Consider the following 26,903-nt stretch of genomic DNA (forward strand, 5'->3'; position numbering starts at 1 on the left):
GACTCCAAAACGAGGCCGTTCTCGCTGCAGGGGATGCTGGGTAGAGGAAGTGGCCATTTTCCAAAATGGCGTCGTCCCTATCAGATGAAGAGTTCAATCGAATGCAGGTAAACTGGAAGGAAATTAACGGATCTATTGGTTTCTTAGAAATAACTTCAATGTTTTCTCTTTTTTACCCGTAGACACAGCTGATTGAGCTGCGTACGCTAAATTATGAGCTCGAAGCTAATTGTAACAGGCAGCAGGCAGGTTCGTATCGATTCGATCAAATTTACAATATATTAGCTTAATATCGTAAAAGTGTAAATATTTATTTCTTAAACAATGAGCGATTGCCTTTTTTTGATTCTTGATGAGTTTCTTAAGAATCTTAAGTCTTGATTTTAGGTGTTCATTTCCTGTTTAGGTTAAGAAAAAATACCGGGAAATTGAAAATTCTGATCTGTTATTTTTTCTCGATCAACATATCCGATCCATGTCCATATGGTGGTTAGCTTTTAATAATCTTATACTGCATTTAGCTTTCTCATCACAGCCCTCTTTTCTCTTATTTTCTTCATAAAAAATGATGAAATGAGCGATAAGACGTATTTTTAATGCCATAGATTGAATTTCGTCTGTGAAAGGTGTTTATAAGCTTACTAACTGCAAGAATAGTGAATCAGTGAAGATAAATATTTTCTAAATGTTAGTTTTTGTAAATTCAGTACGTCCAGCCTTTGACTCTCACAATCAAGTCTCGAACCACGTTGTGTGGTTTTGTTAAATTCCTAATGTTTTAAGACCATTCAAATGAAGACCATGGAGCAGTAATTACAGGTAGTACTGTTTAATGCTGTACTTCACGGTTCTTACTTTCAAGTCAGTGCTGTTTATTTCTATAATGTAAATCAATGATTAATATGTGGTATGATGACATTGACATGAATGATTTTTTTTTTAGAACTAGATCAACTTCAAGAAAAATATACAAACCAGGAGAAAGAACTGCAGAAACAATACAAGGTAGAGACACCTCTATGGACATGTTCTGGGTTCACAATTTATGACCAGGTCCCAGTTGGCTTGATACATGTGTACTGCATTTATTCGATTAACCGCCGTGGGTGCTTAATTAATTTTGGGAACACAAGGGTGAGCAATTATTCGAGGGTGGGTGCCTATTATTTCCCCAACATTTTCGGCAAGTGAGGACATAATATAACAAAACAAGGGATAACAAGTTTATTTTGCTTCAACAAGACAAAACCAAGTGCAAAAGCTAACATAAACAAGCCGTAAACAATTATATAAAAGTTCGTCGACTACAATATCTAAAATCAATTTGGGAACACAACTGATGCTCCTCTTGCTTCACACTAGGCTAGTACAGAACGTGTTTTGTCAGGAGGGGGTGGAGTGGGTGCTGATTTGAGGGTGGGCACTTATTAACTTTTTGGGCTTTCAGGGTGGGCATTTGTTCGACGTGGCCACTTATTCAAAGGTGGGCAGTTAATCAAATAAATATGGTAACTCAATTTGTAGAGCACTGAACCGGTATCACAGAGGTCATGTGTTTTCAGACTTTCTTTTCATGGCTGCTCAAGTGTCATACATGACTTCAATGATCACTCATTAATCTATAAATTTATTCACTTGTTGATATTTGAACACAAATTTAACTCACCACAATGTCGACTTTAATACTTGATCAGATCGGAATGCCGTATCTCTGAGTTATGACTACTAACTTGTTGTTGAACTGTTAATATTTGATTCATGTCAAATTATATAAATGGATGCATCACTCAAAGATTCAAGGCTGTTGCCTAAGAATAACCACAAGGCCAAAAGCTGAGAAGTTAGGAGCCCAACATGTGAAGTGTTAGGTGCTGCTGCAAAACATTAAGAACCCAGAGCATTTTCTTGGGTGCCGCAGGCTACCGGGCTCCCGTTAGGCAGCAGCATTGAGATTATTATTTTCTTTTAATTTTCCAGATTATAAACAAAAGCAAAAACAGAAAGGTAGGTTTCTGGTCAGCAGAAGGTGAATAATAAGTCACAGAAGAGTACAGTGTGTCACATGTATTTTAGTCTTACATCTATCCTTCCTGATTTCCATCATGATTATTTTGGTCATGTACAAAAGTAGAATCAACAAAATAGTCACTGGATTAAATAGGAACGAAGCACTATCCAAAGGTGAAGGATGATGCATGTAAAAAAGATTTAAATGATGAAGCTCACCCGGCCCAGTACAATACATTAAGATTGTGCTCAAACTAGCATTCATTAAGGATGGTGCTTCCTAAATACATACCTCCTACTTAACCAAGTTCAAGGTCCATACGGTTAGTTATGGACCAAGTTGTCACTTTTTTCCCAATGATTTATGGCCTAAACGTGAAGCACACGAGCCACAAATCAACAGAAAAACAACAACAACAAAAACAATCTTTATTCGTGCCCAGAAATTATATAGTGTTACATAAATGCAAGAAAAAAAAATTACTAAGGAAGAGAGCACAGCCTCTTAGAAATAGCAAGCTAATCGAGCTAAGTGGCTGGGCCAAGCGGAAAAATTTGTAAATACCCTTCATTAATACAGAACTAAGGATAAAGGATCCGTAACCTGCAGTATGGACCAAGAAAACGAGGTTAATTAGTAAGATATTTATTATATCTTTGAAGTTAATTGGGTGCACAGGAAAGGAAACTAGTTGAAGTTTAGCGGGCTGTACAGTGAAATATGGCCCGCAAAATTAACCAATCACACTGCATGTACTAGCTGAGAGATAATTATAATAAAGAAGTATTTTTGTATGGCCTTAATGACTGTGTGGGAAAAGCAGATCTTAATATTTAAGGGTTATTGGTTGGAGTTCAAAAAGAAAAAGTGGAGGTAACCATGCAGTAATTCTGAAATGCTCTAAAATACAAAACAATTTACAACATTAAAATTGAAGCTTAATTATTTCTAAAAAACGAAAATGCATGGCTACCCCCAATTTTCTCCATAGTTTTCAATAACCCTTGCTAAGATCTGCTTTTCCTGCATAGTCATGAAATGCACAAAATACCTCAGTCTGTATTAGTCGACACTGAACATCTGTAAGAAACCAGTGTTTCTCAGACCATCTTGAGATGTGGTATTGTGCAGAATGTGTTTGCAGTAGCCAAAGGAGGCACTGCCTTAAGAATGATCAATCACTTAACATACTAGTAACATTTTGTTGGATCTGTAGTAAGTGAACGCCAGACCTCAGACTTAGTTGTTGTCTTAGGCATAACCATTACTAGGTGAAAACATGCCTTCTAAATAGCAGTTTCTTCAAAATCCATGTAAGATTTGAAAATAATTAGTCTTTGTTTATTTTCAGGAATATGCTGTGCTCTTGGAAGAAAATGAAAATTTGCAGAGACAGTTTCAGGTAATTGTCATGTCATTTTAGTTGACATTTTTAACACCTATGAGATACATAATTATAATGATTGTATTTGTGATAATATAATATTTAATAAATTATGGTATATCACATTTTCAATAACTTAATCTCAGACACAGGAAGAAAACTTCAAGCTACAAAATCAAACTCTTCTTGAAGAAATAACTAAGGTGATGTAACAATTTTTTATTACTTTTTGTACAAAAACAATACATGTATATAGGCAAAGTAAATTGTGCTTCCTTGTCAACATCAGAAATAGAAGCAGTGCGTGTCCTTGTCATTTTCTCATAAGCTGAAACTTGCATTCTTTATCCTTGCTTGGGAATTAGTGGAAATGATAAAAAAGTCATAGGCTATATGTAATTCTTGAGATTTTGGTCTTAAGATACAATAAAATAAATTTGGAACTACTGTATGATTCTTCCATGGTAATCAATCCGTTTGCCAAACTAGAACACATTTGAAGCAATTTCTGCTTAGCATAGTTTTTGATGGTGGAGGTGTGGTGGTTAGAGCGTTGGACTTTTGATCAGACCGTTGGAAGATCTGAGGGTCGGTGGTTCAAGTCTAGGTTGGTCTCTTCATTGCTGTGTTGTTTCCTAAGACAAGAAACTTTGCTCCACATTGTCTCTCATCACCCAGGTGTATAAATGGGTACCAGTGAGGAGGTAACCCTGCGATGGACTAACACTGGCCCGTCCAGGGAGGAGAAGCAATACTTCTACATGTACACTGTAGCTGTTTAATGCCACAGAAATTGGGTTAAGCTCTGTAATATTCAGCAACTTTACATTAAAGTGCACCTAACCCACCAATTTTTTTTTTCGCTTAAATAAATCTTTGCACCTGTTCGAAACGCGTTGAGCCTTTTTGCAACCAAATCTTGACTTTTTAAAGGCTGTAAAAGTTACGAAATCTAGCCATCATCTGTCCCATGACGGAGCTAGTAAGGGGCATGGGTCTATTCCTTACATGATGTCACAAACTGCTTTGCATGCATGCATTTTCACAAAGACTTAATACAATGCAAATCAGTTTGTGACGTCAAGTAAGGAATAACCCATGCCCCTTGCTAGCTCGGTCATAGGACAGATGATGGCTAGATTTCGTAATTTTTACAGCCTTAAAAAAGTCAAGATTTGGTTGAAAAAGGCGCCAAATAGCGCAATATGTTTCAAACAGGTGCAGAGATTTATTTAAGAGAAAAAAAATTGGGGGGCTAGGTGCACTTTAATTTATAGTTTTTGTCTATAATCTGATGGTTCTCCTTTCCAATCCATTAGCTGAATGATGACAATGAAAAACTTACAAGGCAGGTGGCTTCCAAAGATGGCAGCCAGGCTGATTCAGGAGCAGATACTGAAATACGAAGACTCCGAGCTGAAAATGCTGCTCTTCAAAAAAGTTTGACAAGTAAGTCTTTGCCGGTCATGCATAGATGGAGGCTCAGCAGAAACCTATCATACTTACAGTACCTCCAGAGAAGGAGGACAGGGTGTAAAAAAATTTAAAGGGATAGCAAGTGAAATGCAAGCAAGATAGCAATGGCAGGCAAAACAGTTTCCCCTGAAATCTCCTGAGGGCGCCCCCACATAAAACTATGCAGGTGGACTGCTGACCATCCCCTGGCTCAAATTTAACTTATCCTTAATGATATTTAGCCACAGTTTAATTGAATTTTCATCCCTTTTGCGACAGATTCTCAACAGAGGTATGAAAAAGAATTACTTCAGTTACACGAGAAGCTGCAGTCCTTCTCGGATCAACAAGATGACAGCTGCGAGTCAAAGTTACAAGTTGACCAGATGGACAGTAGTAATGATTCTTTAGAGAATGGAGAGCTTAAAACTGACAAGGAACACACAATCAAAACCAGTGGACAGTCTGAAACACTGGAATGCAGATTTCACGAAATTTTGAACAGAGAGCTGTCAATGTTTTGCAAGAGAATGTGTACTAGCAGGACTGGTGATGTTTCAAATGAACAAGAAACAAATGAAAGACATGATGTTGCACGAGGTTATGAGAAAGATAATGAGGAATCGGCTGATAACGGTGAAACAGACAGCAAAGAATCAAAACACTGTTCAGATAGCAATCAAGATGTTATCAAGGAAGTAGACAATTTAAAAAGAAAACTCACTGAAGATTTAATCCCCCTCTTGTCTTCAGATGATGGTGAGATATTTTTAATTACCAGTCAACATAATTTAGTTCAAGAGTTGATGCTAAAAGTACTTGGACTTAGGGGACTTAAGAAGGATTGAGTCAACCTCGTACCCAGAGTCCTGAGGTTCTTTGGCCAGTGGTTGGTCACCAGGAGGAGCCTGGAGAATTAAAAAAATTTTTTTTGATTGGCTGCTCCATAAAGGCTTGCATTGTTTTACCACAGAAATCCTGCGGTAATAAAATTCCAGTTCCCCAGAGTCTCTCTGGGCAACCAACAGCTGACCAAAAAGCCTGAGGACTCTGGGTACGAGATTGAGATTGAGTGAAAAATAATCCAGCAAATACCCACTTCCCTCTCCCCTACAGAAGTGATTGGAAATTCCTGAGTGTGTCAATGCCCTCCCCCCAGGAAACAATTAATTAAAAGTAACATTTAAGCTAAAATTGGAAATGCCAAGCAACCTTGTTTCCAGGGTCTTCCCTCTTCCCGTCCCCATCCACTGGAGGGGTGGGGTCGGGGGGGGGGGGGGGGATAGGAAAATCCCTTCTGTGATGATAAGGGGGAGGGATATTTTCTGGAAGTTTTACACACCAGAAGCAAGTCCATAGTTTTGAACTTGTTTGATCACCAGTTAATGCTTTTTTTGTTATGAGCTTACTAATAATATTGAAATTTAACCAACTTAAGGTACATGTATCATCAATCAATGTATCATCTACCAAATGAGTGTTCAAATTTTATAGATTTGCCCACTCGAATGACAAGAAGTCCTACAAGGGAACAACTACAAGAGGTCAGTTCTTTTAAGTGCTTTTTATCGCATAGAATAATTATAAATGTATGATCATATCCCCCTATTAAAAGACATTTTCATTTGAAGTAAAATTGAAGAAACCAGTCTTGTACAAGGATGTGTTTCAAAGCTTCAATCAAGGAGAAAAGTCTTGGGAGAAATGCTTATTCACATGTGTTTCTTATGCACCAGAATTAACATTTATAGCAAACTAAAAATCGGACTCATCTCCTTTACAGCATGGGGCCCATGCACCCAGAATCCCTTAGTTGCTACAGAATCAAATGTTTTACCCACTAGCAGAGTGAACTGTAGTTATTTTTCACATCACAGGTCTTTGTTTTGAGATGTCTTTGTGCCAGGTTGCACTGCTCTCATTATTTATTGTATTAGTACTGAGCCACTTAGCAAATCAACAGCAGTTTTCCATGGTCTATACTTTTTTATTTAAAACTGAATCATTGTATAATGCAATTCGAGGGATTTGATTGGCTTAGCGGCCATGGTATATGAGCTATTATACCATGGCCGATTAATGGCGACCATTAAATTTTCTGCTAGTTATTCCTGCACAGCGAAATCAGTAGGATTTAGTAATATTTCTTGATTGTTTTTAATAAAACAATTATTCTACTTGCGCTTGTTGGATATGAGATGATTATAGGCTTCTCGGCGCTACACACCTCGTCCGCTATCTATCATCTCATATCCAACGCGCGCTCGTGGAATAATTGTTGAATAGATCATAAAATAACACCATTAAATGTTCGAAAGCTAGAAGCTGTAGGTGAGTGGTTTCACTCATCTGCCAAATTTTTGTTGGTGTCATCTTTACAGGTTGAGGTGAGAAGTGTTACTCTTGAAAAGCAAGTCAAAGAAATGGCCGGCCTTCAACTTCAGCTGGACACTGAACGAGAGGAAAAGAGACTTCTACAAGAACAACTACAGGAGGCTGAGGTGAGTGCAGAAAATTTGTCCAATATGAAAACTAACACAGTGTAAAGCTTCATTAATATGGACACACAGAGAGAGCACTTTAACATTTAAATCATCAAGAGGTTCAAATGATAAAGTAGATCAGGGTGACATTTGGGTGACATATAACTGTTCATAGTGCAATGAGGTACAGTGACATTACACTTGTGGTAGCCCGCAGTACAGGCATATTTTGTCGCGCAAGTGCACATTTTCGTATTAGGCCGCCATCTTTGATTTGGTAACTGTGGAGGTTTGGGGCCCATTTTTCTACTTAACACTTACTCCCTCGGCAAATATTTCCTCGCCCCAATCCTCCACAGTTACCAAATCCAAGATTATATGGCGGCCTAATAAGAAAATGTGCACTGGGCGCGACAAAATACGTCTGCACTGCAGGCTGCACTTGTGATGCAGGCAGCCCATGAGGCTAAAGATTGGCAATTTCACTAATCTTCTTAAAGTAACTAGGAGTACATTTATTACAGTTACATTGTACATGCGCTCAATACCCCAGCCCTGCCCCTGGATGACATGGGCAGATCTATAAAAATGTGACCTCTTTCTGATAATCCGAGCCTCAGGGTCTAAGGTGGTCTGTATGAAAGTGCCATTTCCTGGGTTTTCAAGTCACTCTGACAGGTATTTTCCATACTTAAACCTGAGAATTAACTTATGTTATATTCTAAATTCAGACTGTTTTCTGTAAAACAGTGAAAACTGGTCTGGACCCGCACCTGGATGAAGTGCTTAATCCATTGCAGCTGTATGCCCTCAGGTTAAACCCCTTAAGCTGTTAAAGTGATCAGCATCAAGTTCTCCTTGTAATATCAATTCTTATTCAACCCCTGAGGTCACGAGAATTAAGGATATGATTACCCAAGGTGAATTTCCTTCAGTTGATATTTTAATAACTTCTCCCCAGATAAGAGAATTTTTTCTTTGATATTACATGTAGGTGTTAAAGGGTTAAAATTGTAATAAAACTTCCTTCATGGTTTGGTGAGAACTTGCACCGTTTGCTCCAAATTGTCCAGATGACTACACTTGGAAACCTATTGGTTCTATGTTGGGCCTTTAATGGACTCCCATTATAGCTAGAGTAATAAAATAATTTATTATTTTATACCGTGGCATGGACATGCATCTGAAGCTCATCTATTTTCTTGTAGACATCAAGCAAACAGGAAATTTCTAAGTTGGAGCAAGAACTAGCTAAGGTAGGGTTAAATATTCAGAACTGTGATTAGTATATTTTTGTTATTGCTTATGACTCATTTTTACAGCAGCTGCTGTATTTGTAAACCAATTTTTTTTCCCAATTCTTATAGCTTACAGAGAAAGTCAAGCGGAAACAGGAAAGGTGTGTTTTAAACCTAGATCCAAGCTTCCCTTGTGGTACAGCTCTTGTATCTTTTTCACTTGGGCAGTTACAAGTTTTGGTTGATTAACCACCCACCAACCCACCAACTTACCTACCCATGCACCCACCCACAATCCAGCAGCCTCCTTTGAATAAGCTTCCCCTTGATGTCAAGAAAACTAAGCTGCCCACTCACCCCTCAAAGAAGTTTGGAATTTATCACATGAAGAATAAAGAACATATTTCAAGAATGTACGCCATTGTTACTGCCAAGGACAATAAGTAGTGCAAAAGTCAAGCCAGTCTATTGATTTAGAAATTAGCAAAAATACTGAGTTCAAAATAAGCATACTTGGCACTTGTTTGAGCAAATGCAGCACTTGTCACACATTATTGGGCAATGTTTTCCTGTTTTTCTCAGTTCATACTTCTGTCTCACACAATGCTGTCCTCTAATTTTTTTTTCTTGTTCAGTCCCCCTTTTCATCTGATTTCCACTCTTGTCTTTGCACCTCACGCTTCCCCCCCCCCCCCCCCTCCCCTTTCCACTGCATTCTATTTTGGCTATGGTGCTGTCCAGCTGAGTTAACAGACTGCATTATTCAGAGGAAGTTGTTTTGGTTGATTGAAACGTATTCTCATTCTTGTCTTTTAAACAGCTATTTGCAGCTTCAGGAAGAGAAAGAGAAACTTTATTCAGAAAACAAGTAAGATCATGTAACAGTACACTTGTTGGCCTGCGCTCAATCAGGTTTAAGCATACACTGAAGCCAAGAGGTATCAATGCTGACATACAAGCCTTAATCACAACTACAAGAACGCCACCAACAGGCATTCTTAGGAATCAGTAGCCAAGGATAATACATACCTAACCTAACATTTGGCTATGAGTACAATGTACATGTACTACAGATCTGCCCATACACAAATACATAAATTATACCAAGACAGGGCTATTGTTATAACCCATATTTTACAATAACTGTAAAAATTTCTGCGTGTTGATTGGCTTGTAGCTACTGCATTACATCAGATGTAATGCACGCGCTTTCTTAACAAAAAAGAAAGCCAATTTGTACTCATACTTTGTCCGTGTTACATTTGTAAAAAACAAATTGATGGCAGTTTTCTATGGTCTATACTCTTATAGACCATAAAATGATGCCATAAAATGTTCAAAACTTGGCAGTGAAACCACGAGCTGCACTTGAGTTTTGAACATTTTATGATGTCATTTTATGGCCTATAAGAGTATTGACCATAGAAAACTGCCATCGATTTGTTAAATACGTGTTGCAGCGGAGTACTCTTGGTGGGACTATCGTATTATGGGTTATCTTGACTGTTCAATTTTCAGTTTGCTCGCAAAGTAACAAATTTGTTACAAGTGCATAGCAGTTAGCCCAATGTAGATTGTGCCTCAAAACATAATTACAGCCCTACAAGAGAGTCACTTGAGTAGGGGGAATAATCTACCAAGATTCAAAACCAACAGCTTGATTGATCTCCAATAAAATTAATATTAGCTGAAATAATTATATAATTTTTGATTTATCAAACACAGGGGTGACAAAGAGAGCTCTAGCATAGAAAATTCTTGATTTGGAATCTCTATACCTTGTACTAATTACTGTGTTTAGTATTAAGCACTAACATTGAGGTTGTTTGTTTTATATTTTCCTTTTACATTTTTGTATATTTATTATTTTAGGAAATCCCTGGAGGATTTAAAGGCTTCTAAACAGCAAGAAATGGAGGTAGATATGTTATGGTTTAAATTTCTTTTGCCTCTTGCAATTTCTTGCTTCTTTGGTGAAATTGTTCCAATATGGCCCTCTTTCTACCCTTTCATTCATTTACAGTCAATCTGCATCACACGTGATCATTTTTTGTTGTTGTTTTGAGATTTGCACAGAGTCTTGAAATTTACATGCCAGTTTTGACCATTGCCAACGAGATTTCAGAATTCACGTAGAAATTTTCCTAGTCTATTGACGGTATAAAGCGATGAACTTTTCTTTACACAACAGCTTTAAGTATTTCAAAAATAAAAATTGTTTCCCAAGTAGTGGACTGACGATAAATTTGTCAATAATATTACTGACATTAATTTTAAAGTTGATGTACTTGTTTATATTTCACAATTATTTTATTTCCAGATATTAACTCAGCAATTGGCTAAGCTCCAAGAGACAGTAAATGAATCTAATCAGGTAGTAATTTTGGGTGTTATTAAATGGCTTCTTTTCTAAATAGCCGGGAAATAAATCATTGTACTATTTTGATTCGTTCAATTACTAGCGATACATGGAATTCAGGGGAGAGGCAGAGAGAAAAATCAGTGGACTTGAAGAGACCATGACTACCCAACAGAACCAGGTATGCTAACAGTGATCAGCCTCAAATTTCTCCTTATAATATCAATGCTTATTCAACCCTTCCGGTCATGAGAATTAAGGATATGATCACCCAAGGTGAATTTTCTTGATATTTTACTGAATAACTTCTCCCCAGTACTTTTATAAGAAAAGTATGGGGACAAGAAAGGAGAATTAAAGTCTTTCCATGTAAGAAATCTTGAAAAAATGCCTTTTAAAAGTGTCTTTTGAAGGCTAGACTCGAATCTTTTAGCTGTTTGGCATGAACGAAAAACAAAACAATTGGGCTCACCTTTGCAAGTAGAAAATTAAATAAACAAATACGGTCCTCACATGTGTTTGTTGTAGACTAAAGTACCATTACATCGCTTAATTATTTATTTCATTTTTAGGCCACATCGTCAGCAGAAGAAACAGAGCAGCTTGTGGCTGGCCTAAGGTACAATGCACGACTGTACTACAGTGTGAAATTAAAATTACTAAAAGTACGAAAAAAATTACAATAAACTCTTTACCAATAGGTGAGCTTGGGAACTGGTGCCTTAAAGGTTGGAACCCCATGTCAACCCTGCGTGCGGGAACCACCTTCGATTGTAGATTAAACAACTCTCCGATATAACAAAAATTTGCAATCAGTTAAAGTTGAAGTTGATACGCTATTTAGTGTCCCCTCAAATAATTTGTGAATTAAGGTGAATGGCTTAGCGTTCCATCTGTCTTATTTTTCTGTTCTTCCTGTGGTTATTTCCAGGCAAGAAAATAGCTCGCTGGTTGCTGAAGTACAACAATTAAAGGAGGTCAGTATTGAGTTGTTGTTGCCATTGCTGTTGTTTGGAGTGCTCTTTTTAGCATTCCTAGCTTTCAGGCTCTCTTTTATACTACTTCCGAAGGATACGATGCACTGCACTAGTTGTAGTAACTAAAACACAACTTGGAGTAATAACATAGCGAACATAACTTATTCTTTGGTTTTTGTAGAAAATAAAGACTGCCAGGGAAGAACAGGAAGAATCAGAGGTAACATATAAAATTCTAGAAAAAAATTAAATTTGTATAAATGAGAGGCTATCGCTGTTAACTACGTGAATGCAAGGTATAACCGACTAAGTACGGCCCGGGTTCGATTCCCGGACTCGGCGTCATATGTGGGTTGAGTTTGTTGCTTCTTCTCGTCCTTGCTCCGAGAGGTTTTTCTCCAGGTACTCCGGTTTTCCCCTCTCCTCAAAAACCAACATTTCTAAATTCCAGTTCTATCTGGAAAGTGTCCCCAATTAGTGCTCTGCGCTAAATACATTGACACTTAAATAAAGTGATTTATTTATTTTTTATTTTAACCTAGCTTAATGGCCTCAGCTCCCACGAGTCTCTTGTAGCTTAGTGGTAGAGCATCCGAACTAGTAATCGTAAGGTCTTAAGTTAGACTCCTGATAGGAGCACTCGGAATTTTTTTTCCGAGTATGCCTGTGTCACTCACTGAATAATAAATCATTCTCATTAGTATCTTCTGTTTTACATTGTTTGTTTTGTTTGTTTATTTATTATTTAGGACCTGATATCTCAGCTAGAAAACAAGGTTTCTGTGACGGAAACTCGCTGTGCCGAGCTCGCCATGGAAGTTGATGAACTCACTGCTCACGTGAAGGCAAGTGTGTGCTAAAAACACGACAGTCACATCAGAGAAAGTGGCTGTCAGATTCTGGATCTAAACTGTGGCTCTTAACTTAGATGATTATGCGCTCGCTTTTCCATGTCATACTAGTGAGCTGATGCAACATGATGGCTGAGGAAAGGTCGTGGTAGATTGTCCTTAGGGAACTTAAGCAACGACGACGGCGACGACAACGACAACGCCGCAAAACAATAGGTTTAATGAGTAAAATTAATCGCTCTGCAGGTGCGTTTGAAATTTTGGTACATTTCTGTGCCCTCCTCTGCAAAACAACGACGTGAAATGACCAGATTCAAGGTTCTGTTGAGAACGTGAAAGCACGACAGTGAATTTTTTCATTTTCTTATTTTTATTCGCGACTCCAACCAATTTGGTTCCTGGGTAGTCCGCCGTTTCTTTAGAATTTGAACGAGTTGAAATAATCGCGAAGTAATACAAATGAAATAACGTTATATTTTCAGGTGACGTTTTCGTTGGCGTTGCCGTCGTCGCTGCTTAAAGGGGCAGTATCATGGGAGATCGATGGAAGACATCATGATTTTTGGCCAAAATTCACTAATTTTAAACTTTGAACACTGTCTTAATTAATTTTTCAATCGCTAATTTAAAGAAATATTAATAGTGATTCTAAGACGAAAGGTTGAACCAAAATATAGTACAACCGGCGATTTTTAGTGCGTTACAACAGCGAAATTTGAAAACGTCTGCCAGACGTTTTCAAATTTGAACCCCTCTCCATCTTGGTCATCTGCCGGCGAAAATATCCGTGGATAGTTTCTTTGCATTCTGACAGTCTTTTAATGGATTTTGTCATTATATCTTGGCTACTAGCAACCGAATAGCGTCTTTCCGATTTTCGATGTGTTACTAAAAGTAGCGTGATACTGTCCCTTTAAGTTCCCTATGTGTGACCAAGGCGACCGCCGCTATTTTGTGCGCAATTTTCGATTGTCTTGGCTTGTCATTTTTAGGTCAAAAATTAAATTTTCAGTTTCACTGTTAATAGCCAAAAAACATGTCGGCGATACGGATGGAAACGTTAAAATAATGCCCCAGTTGCTAGTACACAGATTCTAGTATACTTGGAAGTGGTTTACAATTTTTTTTCAAGTTCTTGTCTTGTATTTTGGAGAAATCGCGAAAACCTAATTGCCACCAGTTTGTTCGTCCTTGGAAAAATCACTTAATGTTTCCGTCTCCTTGCTCTGAGAGCAGGTACTTTCTCAAATATTTGTGCAGTTGTCACCAAAACACAGCAGAATCTCCATAGCACCACGGCAAACGGCAAACAAGCAGAAATGGCCATGTGACCATGTTTATCGTTAATTTGCCGTTCACTGTTTTCAGTTTCTCAGAAAAATTGAGTAGTTTTGCGTTAGCATCAAAGGCCAGAATTATTTTGCATTATTCTCATCTATGTACTCACTTTTTTTTTTTCGAAGAAAACATAAACGCGAATCTCAAGTTTGCCGTTTGCCGTAAACGTGGTGCTTAATCTCTCTATTAGCCGTCCCGTTACGTAAGTTCATAGACTACAAGTGGACTATTTTTCCCCTAAAAAAGTAAGTAAGTAAGCGACACAAACGAGGGAGCGCGAAAAAATGGCCAACTGCGAGAACACGCGACATGCCTCAGTCCCTCCCCCCCCCCCCCCCCCCGGATGAGAAAGACTAGTCCAGCGATAGGGGATACCTTCAGCAGTTTGTCCGGTTTCCCTGATCATACTTTGATTATTGAATAAAATGTGATGCTAAGGTTGAAAGTAACCGCTTAGAGAAGAGCTTGAAAACCGTTCTAACTCAACTCCAACCGGACCACATTTCAATTCCCCGCTGCAGTTCCTTAAATTTATCATTTTACTATTTGTGAGTAGCTGACGTCCATTTTTGTTCCACACCAGGAACAACACACGGCTGTGGATGGTTGGAATGAACAAATTTCACAGCTGACTGAGGAGCGACATAAATTAGAGAATTCAGTACAAGAAATATCCAAGGTATTTTTTTTGCATTTTTACCTCGAAAACTAAAAATTAATTCAAAGTTTATGTTATTGTACATGTTAGTAGTTATTAATGGTTCGCAGCTGGCTGTAGAGAGTACTAGGTAGCGTTTAGTTTCAGCTCCAATATCAACACGTATATTCTTCTCACTGTCCTCCATAGATTCCTTATGCTGCTAGTTGGGAGATTTTGTCTAAAGATCAAGGCATTTCACGTTTGGCGATTAAAACCCTTATTCTCCTGACTTAAGGACGGTGCCTACTAATACAAAAGCTTTTTCGCGCGGTTTATGACTATCTTCTCACTGTCCTCCATAGATTCCTTATGCTGCTAGTTGGGAGATTTTGTCTAAAGATCAAGGCATTTCACGTTTGGCGATTAAAACCCTTATTCTCCTGACTTAAGGACGGTGCCTACTAATACAAAAGCTTTTTCGCGCGGTTTATGACTATGCAGGAAAAGCAGATCTTAGCAAGGGCTATTGGAATCCAAAAAGATAATTGGGGGTAACCACGCTTTTTTTTCAGAGATAATTAAGCAACAATAATTCAAAAAGCAGTAAAATACAAAGCAATGTATGGCTTTTTTCCATTTTGAAGCTTTATTATCTCTGAAAAATGCATGGTTACCCCCATTTTTCTTTTTGGATACCAAGAGCTTTTGCTAAGTTCTGCTTTCTCTGCATAGTTTTAAACTGCGCAAAAATATCCCTGTATTATTAGGCACCACCCATAGGAAACCCGAGTTCTCGAGATGCGCAGAGCGTATGCGCGGTAATAAAAGTAGGCACCGTCCTTAAATGTTTAATCAAGCAGCGACATTGTAAGGAGAAAATAGATCTTTGTCACCACTTGGGTCTTTTAAAGGGTTAACTTTCTTTCTTTCGTTTTTGGACCGTGTTTTTTAGGTTGCTGAGAGCCGAAAGAATTTACTTGATGAGATGGCAATCGATAAACAAACAGCTGACACGAACCACAAAAAACAGCTGGATAAGCTACAGGAAGATCACAAGGTTCGTTGAATAAACTTTTCTGTTTTTGCAGTGGCTAATATTCCATTATCCTTTTACTTTGCTGGACAAGAATCAAGGAAATCTTTTTCTAATTTCTAAGTTTTGCATGTCTGTATTTGTAAGTTCTTGTTAGTTTTCTAAAGTGTTCCTGCATTCGTCTTGTCCCGCCTCGATTAGTTTTGTAACTAATTGCGGGACAAGCCGTTCATTCTGTTGTTTTTCAAATAAATTGTTGTTGTTGTTTTGTTGCTGATCAAATATTTTTTTTGTGATGTTTCACGCAGAAAGAACTCAGCGAACTAAGGGAGCATCTAACAGGAGAAAAGGTAATAGGAATGTTTCTATAGTGAAAAAAGAATAATTCTCCTCAATTGATTCGGTTGTTTGTATGAATCTTTATAGTACGGAGAATTTACCATTGCATCAAGTCAATAGAACCCTATACTGTGTACTAATCAGGAGATGAGCACTGGAGAGCGTAGACCCCCTTACTTTCTTGATTCTAATGAAAATGTATCTCAAGTTATCTTTAGAGCTCACCAGTCCTGCGCGAATAGTACGTCCACATGTTTTCGTGGATGAAAACTAAAGAGGACTAAGGGAGTTTGAGAAAGATGGTGGGCGACATGGGGTAATAGTCTAATTGGTTGATTGGCTGTTGGCTTACCCACATTTGGAAGCAATCGACAAAGAACTTGAGACACATCTTCATTGGAATAGATTATGTTGGGGGGATCTATTTACGTCCGTGATGATCTCTTGGTTAGAGTCCGGCTTTTCAGATCTTGTACGCATGCGTAAGATTTTTAACGTGACCACAATCTCGTCCCCAGAGCCCGCGCGCGTTTTAGACCAGCCTTGCTTCCTTGGTGTTGACCAAAAGGAATACAGCTTCTGTGAACGAGATTGACGTCACCATAGAGCTTCCTTCGGGTTACCCGCCTAAAAACGTGACGAACGGGGAGAGGGGGTAGGGGGAACTCGACGATTATCAAAAGCCCTTAAAAGGTAGCCTGCCTGCAGACGTCTCCTATTTATTTTGGAGACGTCTGCTGGCAGGCTACTAAAAGGTACCCTATCGCCATTTTTGACGTGGGTACAATCGCCCCCTGAAAAGTATAGTCTACACCCGCCATTAAGTATACCTTCGGTACCACTATTTGGTGTCCATAACGGAGAGAGCTCGTAATATCGGGGTTATTTTTATCCGTTCTTCTTCCTTGGACTTCAATTTCTGCCCGGGCCTCCGTAAAGTAAGATGTCAGAAGGGTGAAGGGTGGCATTTTTTGACAGTAGTTTTAAACTGCAAACTTCAAGAATCAATAGAGGGTTTTAGAACCGCGTTTATGGAAAACGGCAGACGTGAGATTCGCGTTTTTCTTGAAAAACTGAGTACATAGATGAGAATAGAGCAAAATCATTCTGACTTTGGATGCGTATGCAAAACTGCTCAATTTTACTGAGAAACTGAAAACAGTGAGAGACAAATGTAGGATAAGCATGGTCACGTGGGCATTTCTGCCATTTGTCGTTTGCCGTAAGTGCAATGCTAAATCTTTAGTTAACGTTAAGACTTGTTGTTCATTCCTCTCCCGTTTGAATGGTTATTTTGTGTCGATCTGACTTGTCTTATTCGCATTGTAATATTATTTTTGATAGAAACTACGTAAGGAACTTGAGGACTCACAGCAGAAACTTACGGAAGTGAAAGCCAAACTGCAGTCAGTTGAGAGTAAGAGTGGATGGTTTGAGCGAAGACTTACTGAAACGGAGGTAACCTTAAAACGCAATTGAATCCCGCAATGCTGCACTTTAGTGTAAACTCTATTGTTGCACTGTTGTCTTACTATCGTTGAGAAAAATAAAATCACTATTTCAGGGTTCCTTCAGAGTTTGGAAATTTTGAAAAAGCATGGAAATCTGTAACTAGTTTTCCAGACCCGGAAAACGTATGGAAAATACAGATAAAGTTTAGAGTTTGTCAAAGCTGTAACAAGTGCTTAATTGCTTAGTGACATCTTTGTCAGAGTATTTCACTGAAATTTCGTGTAAGCCAAAATGTTAGTGGTAAAAGGGGTCGATATAGTCCGTAGCATATCAGAGAACCGCTTTACTACTAATGTTTAATCGCAGAACTCTCATAAGAACTCTCTTAAAAGGCCCGGTTCAGACGCCGTACTTCACCTGAGCCGAATCGAATTCAATGAGGTAAGTTCGTGTGAAGTACGGCGTCTACATCAATTCAGAACGGCCGATCTAATTCGGATCGGCTTAGTTAGTTTTTCCCGACTGGCTCAGCCGGGAATTACGGCTGTCGACCGGCCATGGTTAAAACGCCGTACGTCATAGTATGCTTCTGTGAATTAATTTCGGCTGAATTAAGTTCGCCATCTGAATCAATTCAGCTGGGATCAGGTAATTTGGGACGGTCTAAATTTGAATTCGATTCGGCTCATGTGAAGCACGGCGTCTGAAACAGGCCTAACCATCCCCCCTGACTTTACTATCTTGCGTCCGCATTGCATCTCGGTTACTGTGCTATTGTGTTTATTTATGTATTGAGATAATTACTTTTGTTCCACGAGTGCAATTTGGCTCAAAACCTTGAGTCTGGAAAGACAAAATAATGGTATGGAAAAAGTAAAAAATGTGTACACACCCTGCTGTTTGTTATTCTATTTCTTAAGGAAAACTTGAAAGCGGAGAAGGAACGAAGTGAACAAAGTTTAGCAGCTCTGCAGGCGGAGCGCGAAAGTGAATTAGCAGCGATAGGAGAGGAGAGAGAAAAAGAAAAAGAAGGATTCCAGTCCCAGATAACGGCTCTGCAAGACGAGATGGAAGAGAAAGGTCAAGAGATGGAAAAACTTCAACAGGAGCTGAAAGATAAAGAAGTTGAAAATAGAATTGCTGGAAAGAAAGGAGATCAACTGGTGGGTGTATAGAGTGTTTTCACATGACGTCACGGCGGCCATGTTGGTGCCCCAAAACAAAGAAAAGGCGGCCATGTTGGTGTCCCAAACTAAACCTCTGGGAATTGTACTCTGTTTTTATGCAAATACTTTCTTTTGTTTCAGTAAACCAATATGGCCGGTAGTCACGTGAATGAAAACGCTCCATAGGCGAATCTTTGCTAACGTCATTCTTTACATTTTTCCTCATTAGCATACGATTTAACTCATAGAAGCCGTGGCCGTATATATGAACTAAATGCAAAAGTTGAAAGAGCTGTTAAAGATGAGCAATTTGTGCAATTTCCACCTCTTTGCAAGCAATATTGAAGGAAACATCAGCCATCAAAAACTGCGAAATTGCTGGGTGGCAAAAAAGTTAACGAGTCATACATTCTCTGTAAAATTTCGAGTTTTTAGAAGGGAATTTCTCCAAAACCATTCGATGTATTGGGCTCAAATTTTCAGAGAAAACTGAAACTGTTATGCCCTTTCAATATTCAGAGTTTTTATTTTATTAGCGTCATCAGGTAGTGATAAGCATATGTTAATGAGGCAAAAAGTGTAAACAGAGATTCGCCTATAAGTCTGTCTTGTCGTTTTGTTTTGATTTCTTTGCACACGTTCCCAGATGCTTAGGATGGGACGATACCGGTAGCAAATAATCGATACCATCGATTTGGACTTCCCTTAAGAATATCGCTACTCATAAGAAATATCGGTTTCGATATCTTTCGATACTGCTCTGGTGACCACCTGGAACACAAAATGGCGTGTTAACTCCACACTAAATCGATGTCGAAAAACTTCGAAATATCGGTAAATTTCCTATTGGTATCGGATCGTTTTTTGAAAACTGGTATCGGCGTTCCCTTGCTAGATGCCGTATTTCCTGAGGACCTATGAAATTTTGTAGTTTTGACAACTTGGCGTCACTGAATTTATTGTCCTTAGCAGTGAAGAAAAAGTAAATTCCTACCAACTGTTTTTCACTGGTGAGGGGTTATTGAGTATTTCAGCTTATTCGAGGGACGGCGCTAAATTGAAGCTGGCCGCTAAATTCCGAAGGCGACAAACACTGTTGCTTTAATATCCTTCTACGATCGTTGATTATAACGTGATTTTAGAGCGTCCTTCCCTTAAGGTGGTCACTGCCTTCGTGTAGTTAAAACGTGCACTCTCTATGCGCCAATCCATGTTAATAGTTTCCTTTAGGTCTCCTTGCCATTGTTACATCTATTTTTTTTTATTTTTTTTTTTTTATGTTTACATTGTGTTTGTGGTGTGGCAAAATAAATAAGATAAATAAAATAAATAAATAAAGCGTTGGAAATAACGCGAACACACACAAAGCCTGTTGTTTTCTGATGTTATTTCTCTCAGATAAATTACCAGTCCATGAAACAAACACGGGAAGACATTTCCAACGACGTAAATTGACTCGCCCTCGAGAATTCACAGGCGGCGCGGTTGAGTTAGCCTTGTCACAGCGTTTTTAGTTTTGAGAACATCATTGAGCGTGCGTGCGAAACAAAAACCGCTTGAGTATGAAAGAGCCCGGGCTCGCACACTTACTTTAGTCTAAAAGTTATAGCGACACATAGACACTAAAGACAGACTACGTGAAGCAACTGTTTTCTACTCTGATTGAAGGTGAAAGATCTGAAACGTCAGCTGAAGCTAGAGAGGAAGAGAGCCGAGCAGTTACAACAAAAATTGCAAGAAGCTTTGTCAGAGAACAGAGTCAAGCCAGGTACGGTCTTTTCTCTTATAAAATGGGGACAAGCATTCATGCTTGAAAGTATAAGAAAGCATTCGTAAACTTATCAAATTTCTTTATTCCTTTTCTCTTAAAGCACTTGACGATTTATTTTCGGGCAAAGAACATCAACGTCGAAATAGCGGGTGAGTTTTTTTTTTGTCCGAAATTATTCACTGATATTCAATTTTTTTCGGTCCCGTATTTCAATTCATTTACTGAATTCTACTCTATTTTAGTATTTAATGTTTGTTATTGTATTTCTGGTTACAATGCAGTTAGTGTATATTACTTGTTTCCGTTACACTTGCTTCACTTTAGGGAGGTACTTGAACAACGACGACGGCAACGCCAACGAAAACGTCACTTGAAAATATAAATTCAGGTTGTTTGAGCTATTTCGCGTTCAACTTGAACAATATTGGCGAAGTATCCGAGATCTAAATTGATAGGAAAGGCGTTCAAGTAAGGAAGGAGAACGAAAAATTCACCGTCGTGTGCTCATGTTCTCCACAAAACTTTAAATGTGGTCATTTCACGTTGTTGTTTGCATAGGACGACAAAAAAAATGTACCACGTGTAGGGTAATTGCATTTCCTCATTAAACCTATTGATTTGCGGTGGCGTTTTCGTTGCCGTCGCCGTCGTTGTTGCTTAGGTTCCCTTTCCCCGTAGCCTACGTCTCTTATTTCCTTTCCGCTTAAACGAAATGGAAGACATCTTGGCGTAGGCTGCTTTAACGTAGTTATGAAACCTCATCCTCAGAGAACAAGGGGCAGATTTCAGTTCGGGACGGGAAAAAAATACTTGCCCGCGAGTATCTCCGAAGGTAATGAGGCATCCTACAAATTCGTCTATCCAAGAAGAACAAGCATTTAGTCTACCTTGAATTGGTCAATCAAGAGTAAATCCACACAAGACCAATCGTACGTTGCGTTGTAAACACTCGTTATTCCGTAAGTGGCGCCAATTGCAATATAAAGAGGGAAGCTGATTCTTTGGCTCGTTACGTCACGCATTTCTCCCCAAGTGCACGACGTTACGAGCCAGAGGACGTCTTCGTAGGACGCTAGCTGTATGGCGATAACTTCAGCTTTTTTGTTTCTTTTTCAGTGATTCTTCAGTTCTAAGTCACCCTTCAAGAAGTGAGATGGACAGTCCTGAATTTAGGGTATGAATTTTAAACTTTTAGGGGGAAAATGGTAAAAGTTATTTTCACTAATTTTCGCGGTCACTTAATTTTGCGAACTCGACGGAAACGTATTTCGCGATACTTTGTTTTCGCAGATTAAAAGGGAATAAGACCTTCAAGTCTTATTTTTGTCCACAGCAAAGGCGTTTATTTACGTGTTATTTTTGTATTCGAGGAAGAAGTGACTTAGAAATACATTTGACTAAGAAAACTTGTGACTTTTTCTTATGTTAACTTACAGCTTTTTTATGACCTATTGCTCGTTCCAGTCTTTATAAAATTTTCAAACATATACGCATTTTTTGACTTGATAATCACGTCAAGCTAGCGTCGAAACGTCGTCGTTTTTAGCCATTTTTAAATCTTAAAATGATTTTAAGTGATGTTTTTTCGCAATTTTTAATAGTCAATTGATTGTCTTCATCGCGAAAATAAGTCATAATTAGGTACGCTCCTCGCTTGTCCAAGGCGCTTGTGTAAGGCGCTTGTGCTTGCTCAAAGCTCTATTTGTTCTTTTCAGCCTCCTAGTCCTGCCGCCTCCACTGTGAGCATGCTCAATGATGATACCACTGACCTAATTGAACGGCTTGCAGATGTGCAGCAAGAAAAGTGGCTACTCGAAGAAAAGGTTGGTAGCAAAATCAAGCTTCTTGAAGTTACGACAGTTGGCGCTTTACCAGTGTAGCGGCAAAGAAAAGGATGATAAATCTGTTTTGTAAGGCGCGGCAAAATATGTTTTGGAGCGATTTAGCATGATTCCAGCGAGTTTTAGTTCCATTGCTTTTCTCTCTAAGGAAAAAATGTATAGGGAAAGGATATAAAGAGATAAAAGCAATGGAACTAAAACTCGCTGGAATCGCGCTAAATCGCTCCAAAAACCACATAGGAGAAAGAAAAACAGACAAGGGAATTTAGGGAGGGATTTTTTTTTTTATTGAAAACTCGTTGACATTTTTAAATTGAAGGAGGAACCTTTTTTTCCCATACAAATTCTTATAATTTCACCGCTACGCAATGGTTGCCGTGACGCTCAAATTCAGTACAACACTCACGTAAAGGTCACGGTCTATATCTGTCATAGAGCTTGGGGTACCTGTGGTTTACCGGTTAAGAGAGTTATGGTTAAATAAAGTATCTCTCCATTTCATTCGCACAGGTTCGCCATCTTGAAGAAAATGGAGCTGCTTTAGCGGAAGATCTGATTCAAAAGTCGGCCATCATTCAGGCATACGCTATGGAGACGAAAATCGGTGAGTCACCTCCGAAAACACTCATGTAGCGTTTAAAAGTAACGCAATGCACTAATCACAGCTAATGAGAGTTACGGAATTCTTTGACAATAGGCCAATCAAAGCTAAGGTGAGTAACGCAATGCACCAATAGCAGCTAACGTCAGTAACGCAATGCACCAATAGCAGCTAACGTCAGTAACGCAATGCACCAATTGCAGCTGACGAAAGTTGCGCAATTCCTTGTCAAAAATGTTCCAATCAAAGCTAAGGTGAGTATTGCAATGCACTAATAGCAGCTAAAATAACGCAATGCACCAAAAAGTTGGGAAAGTTTGGGCAAGTTCTTGTTTTCATATGTGCAAACGAATGGACTAACCCGGAGGAGATTTCCAACGAACTTCTGACCAAGAACGGCACTAATATTTCTCCGCCAGAAGCAGTCGAACAAGCCAGTCGAATAAGGCTTTTATTGTATGGATCTATTGCAAATTTGCAGAACTAACGGAACTGGTTTCCACTTACACACAATAGACCTATGACACTCGGCGGCCATGTTGAGTCAGGCACGGCAAGCCTCGCACTGAATACGCGTCCGGGCGAGGCTTGCTGTGCAAAAACAAAGCTTTTTATTCCTCTGAGACTCAACATGGTTCCGCTTGACAAAGGTCTATAGCACATATTTTCGAAACACAAAACACTGAAAAATCGGACCGCTGAGGGAACCAATCAGAGTCAGTTTTTTCGTTATGGACTAGTTCAGACACATAATAATTAACAATTATTCCACGAGCGCGCGTTGGATACGAGATGATATCTTGCTGATTTAGGGATATTTCCTTTCCCTCTGACGCGTTCTCTTACCATATTTGTGGGGCATGGTATAATGGCTCATATATCATGGCCGCTAAACCAATCAAAACTGTGGAACTTCGTTATCCAATGACTCAGTTTTTAAAAATAAATGATATTATTTCAACTGTTTTTTTAGGTCCCGTAGCGGAGTCTCCGAAATCATCACCGGCGCCCATATCTGTGCTGAAGGAAAAGATAAAGTCTCCTTTTGGTAAAGCCAAGGCAGAAAACACACGGAGAATCCAGCTTATGTTGGAGGAGACGCTCACAAAAAATGTACAACTTCAACGGGTGAGAAACTAAGTACATTGATATCGAGTTTTTGAAAAACTTGACAGGCGTCAATTTAGAGTTAAGACTCATATGATTAGACTACTGATAGGACACAGTATGAGTGGTTCACCCAACCCCCCCCCCCCCCCCTCCCAGGAGCCCATATGGTCTCCTGCTTATACCAGAAATAGTTACTTTTATACGGGTTCAAAAACGAGGACAAAGTATTTAAACACGTTAAACGGGATAGGTTCTAGCTTTCTTTTTCGGCTTTAGATCGTACAGTCGGGAATTCTGCAGGCGTTTGAGGTTTTCTAAACGACCACTATCTTTCATTTGTTCGTAGGACGTGGACGCCATGTCTAAAGAACTGCAAAAGATAAAGCAACAGGAAGTGACTCAGACCAAAGGGAGCGTAAAACCACAGGAAGTGACGCAGACCAAAGCGAGTGTAAAACCACAGGAAGTGATTCTACCGGAAGTGGACCAAAACTCAGATTCAAATTTAGACTCCAGTTCATTGACAACTGCAAACATTGAAGAACCTAGCACTAGTTAGCCATTGGTATACAGTTTCCAGTTTTTTTTTTTATATATATAATGTAGTGTAACTTTTATACAACGAAACACATTCCTGAAGTTGGTTCTTTCCGGCCGAATGCGAAAGGATGTTTCTCAAACTGTGAGAGCGGATGAGAGTCGACTAGAGACGACATAGAGACACAAAATCCGTGGGAGACATACTTGGGAAAACATCTGTATTGTGTCTGGTTATGGGCCTCACAGTTCGTCCCATGTTGTATTTTATATAGGTTACACCGAAGATCTTTGATGTGGGTTTCTAAATCGCTCGGCTACTGGCGTACGATCCTGGTCTTTGGCGTAAAGCGGCGTAAGACAGAGGTAATGCTTGGCTTTAGATTACCTCATAGGTATTGGCGTGACGAAAAATTACCTAGCAGGCTTTTGAAAGCTTCCACCGTTCAAACGAACTGTTTTTGTCCAAAATGTCCAGGATTTCTTTCCCGGTGTAGGGATTAGAGTCTCAGGCGGTCGGCATAACATTTTCCTGGTGTCGGTGCTTGGCGTGGAACTTCGAAACTCTCAGCGTATCATCGGCGTGGGATGTACACGGATAACGACGGACACAAGTCAGATTATGCATCAGAATGATCGATCGATTGTTTCGTAGTTCGTCCAGCATAAATTCGGACACAAGATTATGCATCTGGATGAAACGCATCTTGAAGAACGCATTAAACCGAAGATAGTATGTTTAGATGCATAATCCGTATCTTGAGCCCGTGTCTTTATACCAGAAGAGCTACGAGAGGCATAACCAGACATGCTACAATTGTTTCGCCAAGTTTATCGCAAAGGATTGTGCGTCTCTAGCATAAGAGCAGCTAATGAGAGTGTTTGAAAGCCGATGTGAATTCATGAAAGACGACGATGAAATTCCATGAGAGTTAGAAGCCAAACGAGATTTGGCGGAGAGTTTGAATTCCCTTTAAATTCTTGTGAAATTTTTGTTTCACTGGTTAAAATGATAGCGGCTTTGTAAACTTTGCGGAAAGTTCCGATCGTGTAAACTCAGTTGCGGTTTTGTAAACGTTACTTGGTTAAACGTAGAAACCATCGTTGTGTTACATTGAGCGTTGTGTAAAAGTTGCGTTGCAATAATTTTTGTGTTCGTTGCTTTGTGCAACGCACTTAATATAGAGGTTATATGAAAATGTTTTTTTTTTTTCAAGTTTCATAATTTTGTATTAACGAATGTACAGCGTAATTGATAGGTGTCGTACTGTTTTATTTCTTTACAAAACTTGACGCCCGTCTATGCGCGTGGCATTGGAATACTTTACAGATTTTACGAACATTCACGAGGAAATACATAAACTACTAGGGATACAAAGTGTACATAAACTTTTAAACGTAATTTAAGTCGTAAAGCCAGACGCCCTGCACGAGTTTCTATTTTAGGGAGCTATTTCCATTCGAGTATCATTACAATTCATAACCAGAGCATGCCATTTGAACTCACGGAATTGACGAGAACCTTACGTTACGTTACGTTAGCTTGCGTTAAGTTACGTTCGAGAACTTACCTTTCGTGAGTTCAATTTTCGCGACAATTGGATGTCGCAAACAAGGGAAATTCGCTTGTTCATGAGAAGAAAGATTGAACAAATTTCCAAGTTCGCGAAATTCAGTTGCCTGTTTCAAAATAGTAACAAATTGTCGGAAAATGTCCTGTTATAAGGTATTTAGAGTTAGTTTTCAATTAACTACTAAAAGCATTGTTACTTTTTAATTCAAGATCGTACGTAGAATTTGAAGGTGGACATTTATTTTTCATATAAATAAATGAAATGTTTGGTAACAAGCACATAATGAATACAGGAGTTATAAAATTAAGATAGTTAATCTTATATTTGTAATTAAAAAATGAGGTCAAAAATAAACTTTTAAAATAAACCGGTCGAATGAAATCTGTTTGTATGGCTTTGAACGGAGAGGGAAGCTGTTTTCGGGAAATTGAACGAAGATTATTTTGAAGTTAAAACTGACTCCTAATTCGATGATCGTTAAGGACGGTATCTACTAATACAGAAGTATTTTTGCGCTGTTTATGACTATGCGGGAAAAGCAGATCTTAGTAAGGGCTATTGGAATCCAAAAAGAAAATTGGAGGTAACCAAGCATTTTTTAAAGATAATTAAGCAACAATAATTCACAAAACCTGTAAAATATCGAGAATGTATGGGTTTTTTTTTTTTTTTTTTTTCAAATTGAAGTGTTATTTTCTCTGAAAAATGCATGGTTATCCCCAATTTTTTGCGTTTGGATACTAGGA

General features: G+C 38.8%; 1 protein-coding gene across 1 annotated transcript; it reads left to right on the forward strand.

Annotated features, from left to right (window-relative positions):
- On the forward strand, positions 1 to 26,524 carry LOC146457301 (GRIP1-associated protein 1-like). Its single transcript, XM_085092030.1, has 32 exons — positions 1 to 107; positions 183 to 249; positions 944 to 1,005; positions 1,978 to 2,004; positions 3,360 to 3,410; positions 3,539 to 3,595; positions 4,712 to 4,841; positions 5,127 to 5,606; positions 6,342 to 6,391; positions 7,229 to 7,348; positions 8,539 to 8,586; positions 8,698 to 8,729; positions 9,389 to 9,436; positions 10,441 to 10,486; positions 10,889 to 10,942; positions 11,031 to 11,108; positions 11,500 to 11,546; positions 11,859 to 11,904; positions 12,086 to 12,124; positions 12,654 to 12,749; positions 14,677 to 14,772; positions 15,686 to 15,790; positions 16,075 to 16,116; positions 17,450 to 17,563; positions 18,478 to 18,720; positions 20,392 to 20,491; positions 20,595 to 20,643; positions 21,611 to 21,668; positions 22,210 to 22,317; positions 22,846 to 22,939; positions 23,910 to 24,064; positions 24,393 to 26,524. The coding sequence occupies exons 1-32, from the start codon at positions 66 to 68 to the stop codon at positions 24,603 to 24,605; spliced, it is 2,997 nt and encodes a 998-aa protein (XP_084948156.1). The 5' UTR covers positions 1 to 65; the 3' UTR covers positions 24,606 to 26,524.
- The last annotated feature ends 379 nt before the right edge of the window (positions 26,525 to 26,903 follow it).

Source organism: Pavona decussata, unplaced genomic scaffold (genome assembly GCF_977016875.1).
Source record: "Pavona decussata unplaced genomic scaffold, jaPavDecu1.1 SCAFFOLD_244, whole genome shotgun sequence".
Taxonomy (NCBI): Eukaryota; Metazoa; Cnidaria; class Anthozoa; order Scleractinia; family Agariciidae; genus Pavona; species Pavona decussata.

What these genes read in the sequence shown, in the direction of transcription:
- LOC146457301 (XM_085092030.1), top strand. Translation starts at nt 66, where the DNA reads ATGGCGTCGTCCCTATCAGATGAAGAGTTCAATCGAATGCAG. An exon ending in AGCATCTAACAGGAGAAAAG is followed by an intron (nt 16,117 to 17,449) that starts GTAATAGGAATG and finishes TATTTTTGATAG; the next exon opens with AAACTACGTAAGGAACTTGA. An exon ending in TGGACAGTCCTGAATTTAGG is followed by an intron (nt 21,669 to 22,209) that starts GTATGAATTTTA and finishes TGTTCTTTTCAG; the next exon opens with CCTCCTAGTCCTGCCGCCTC.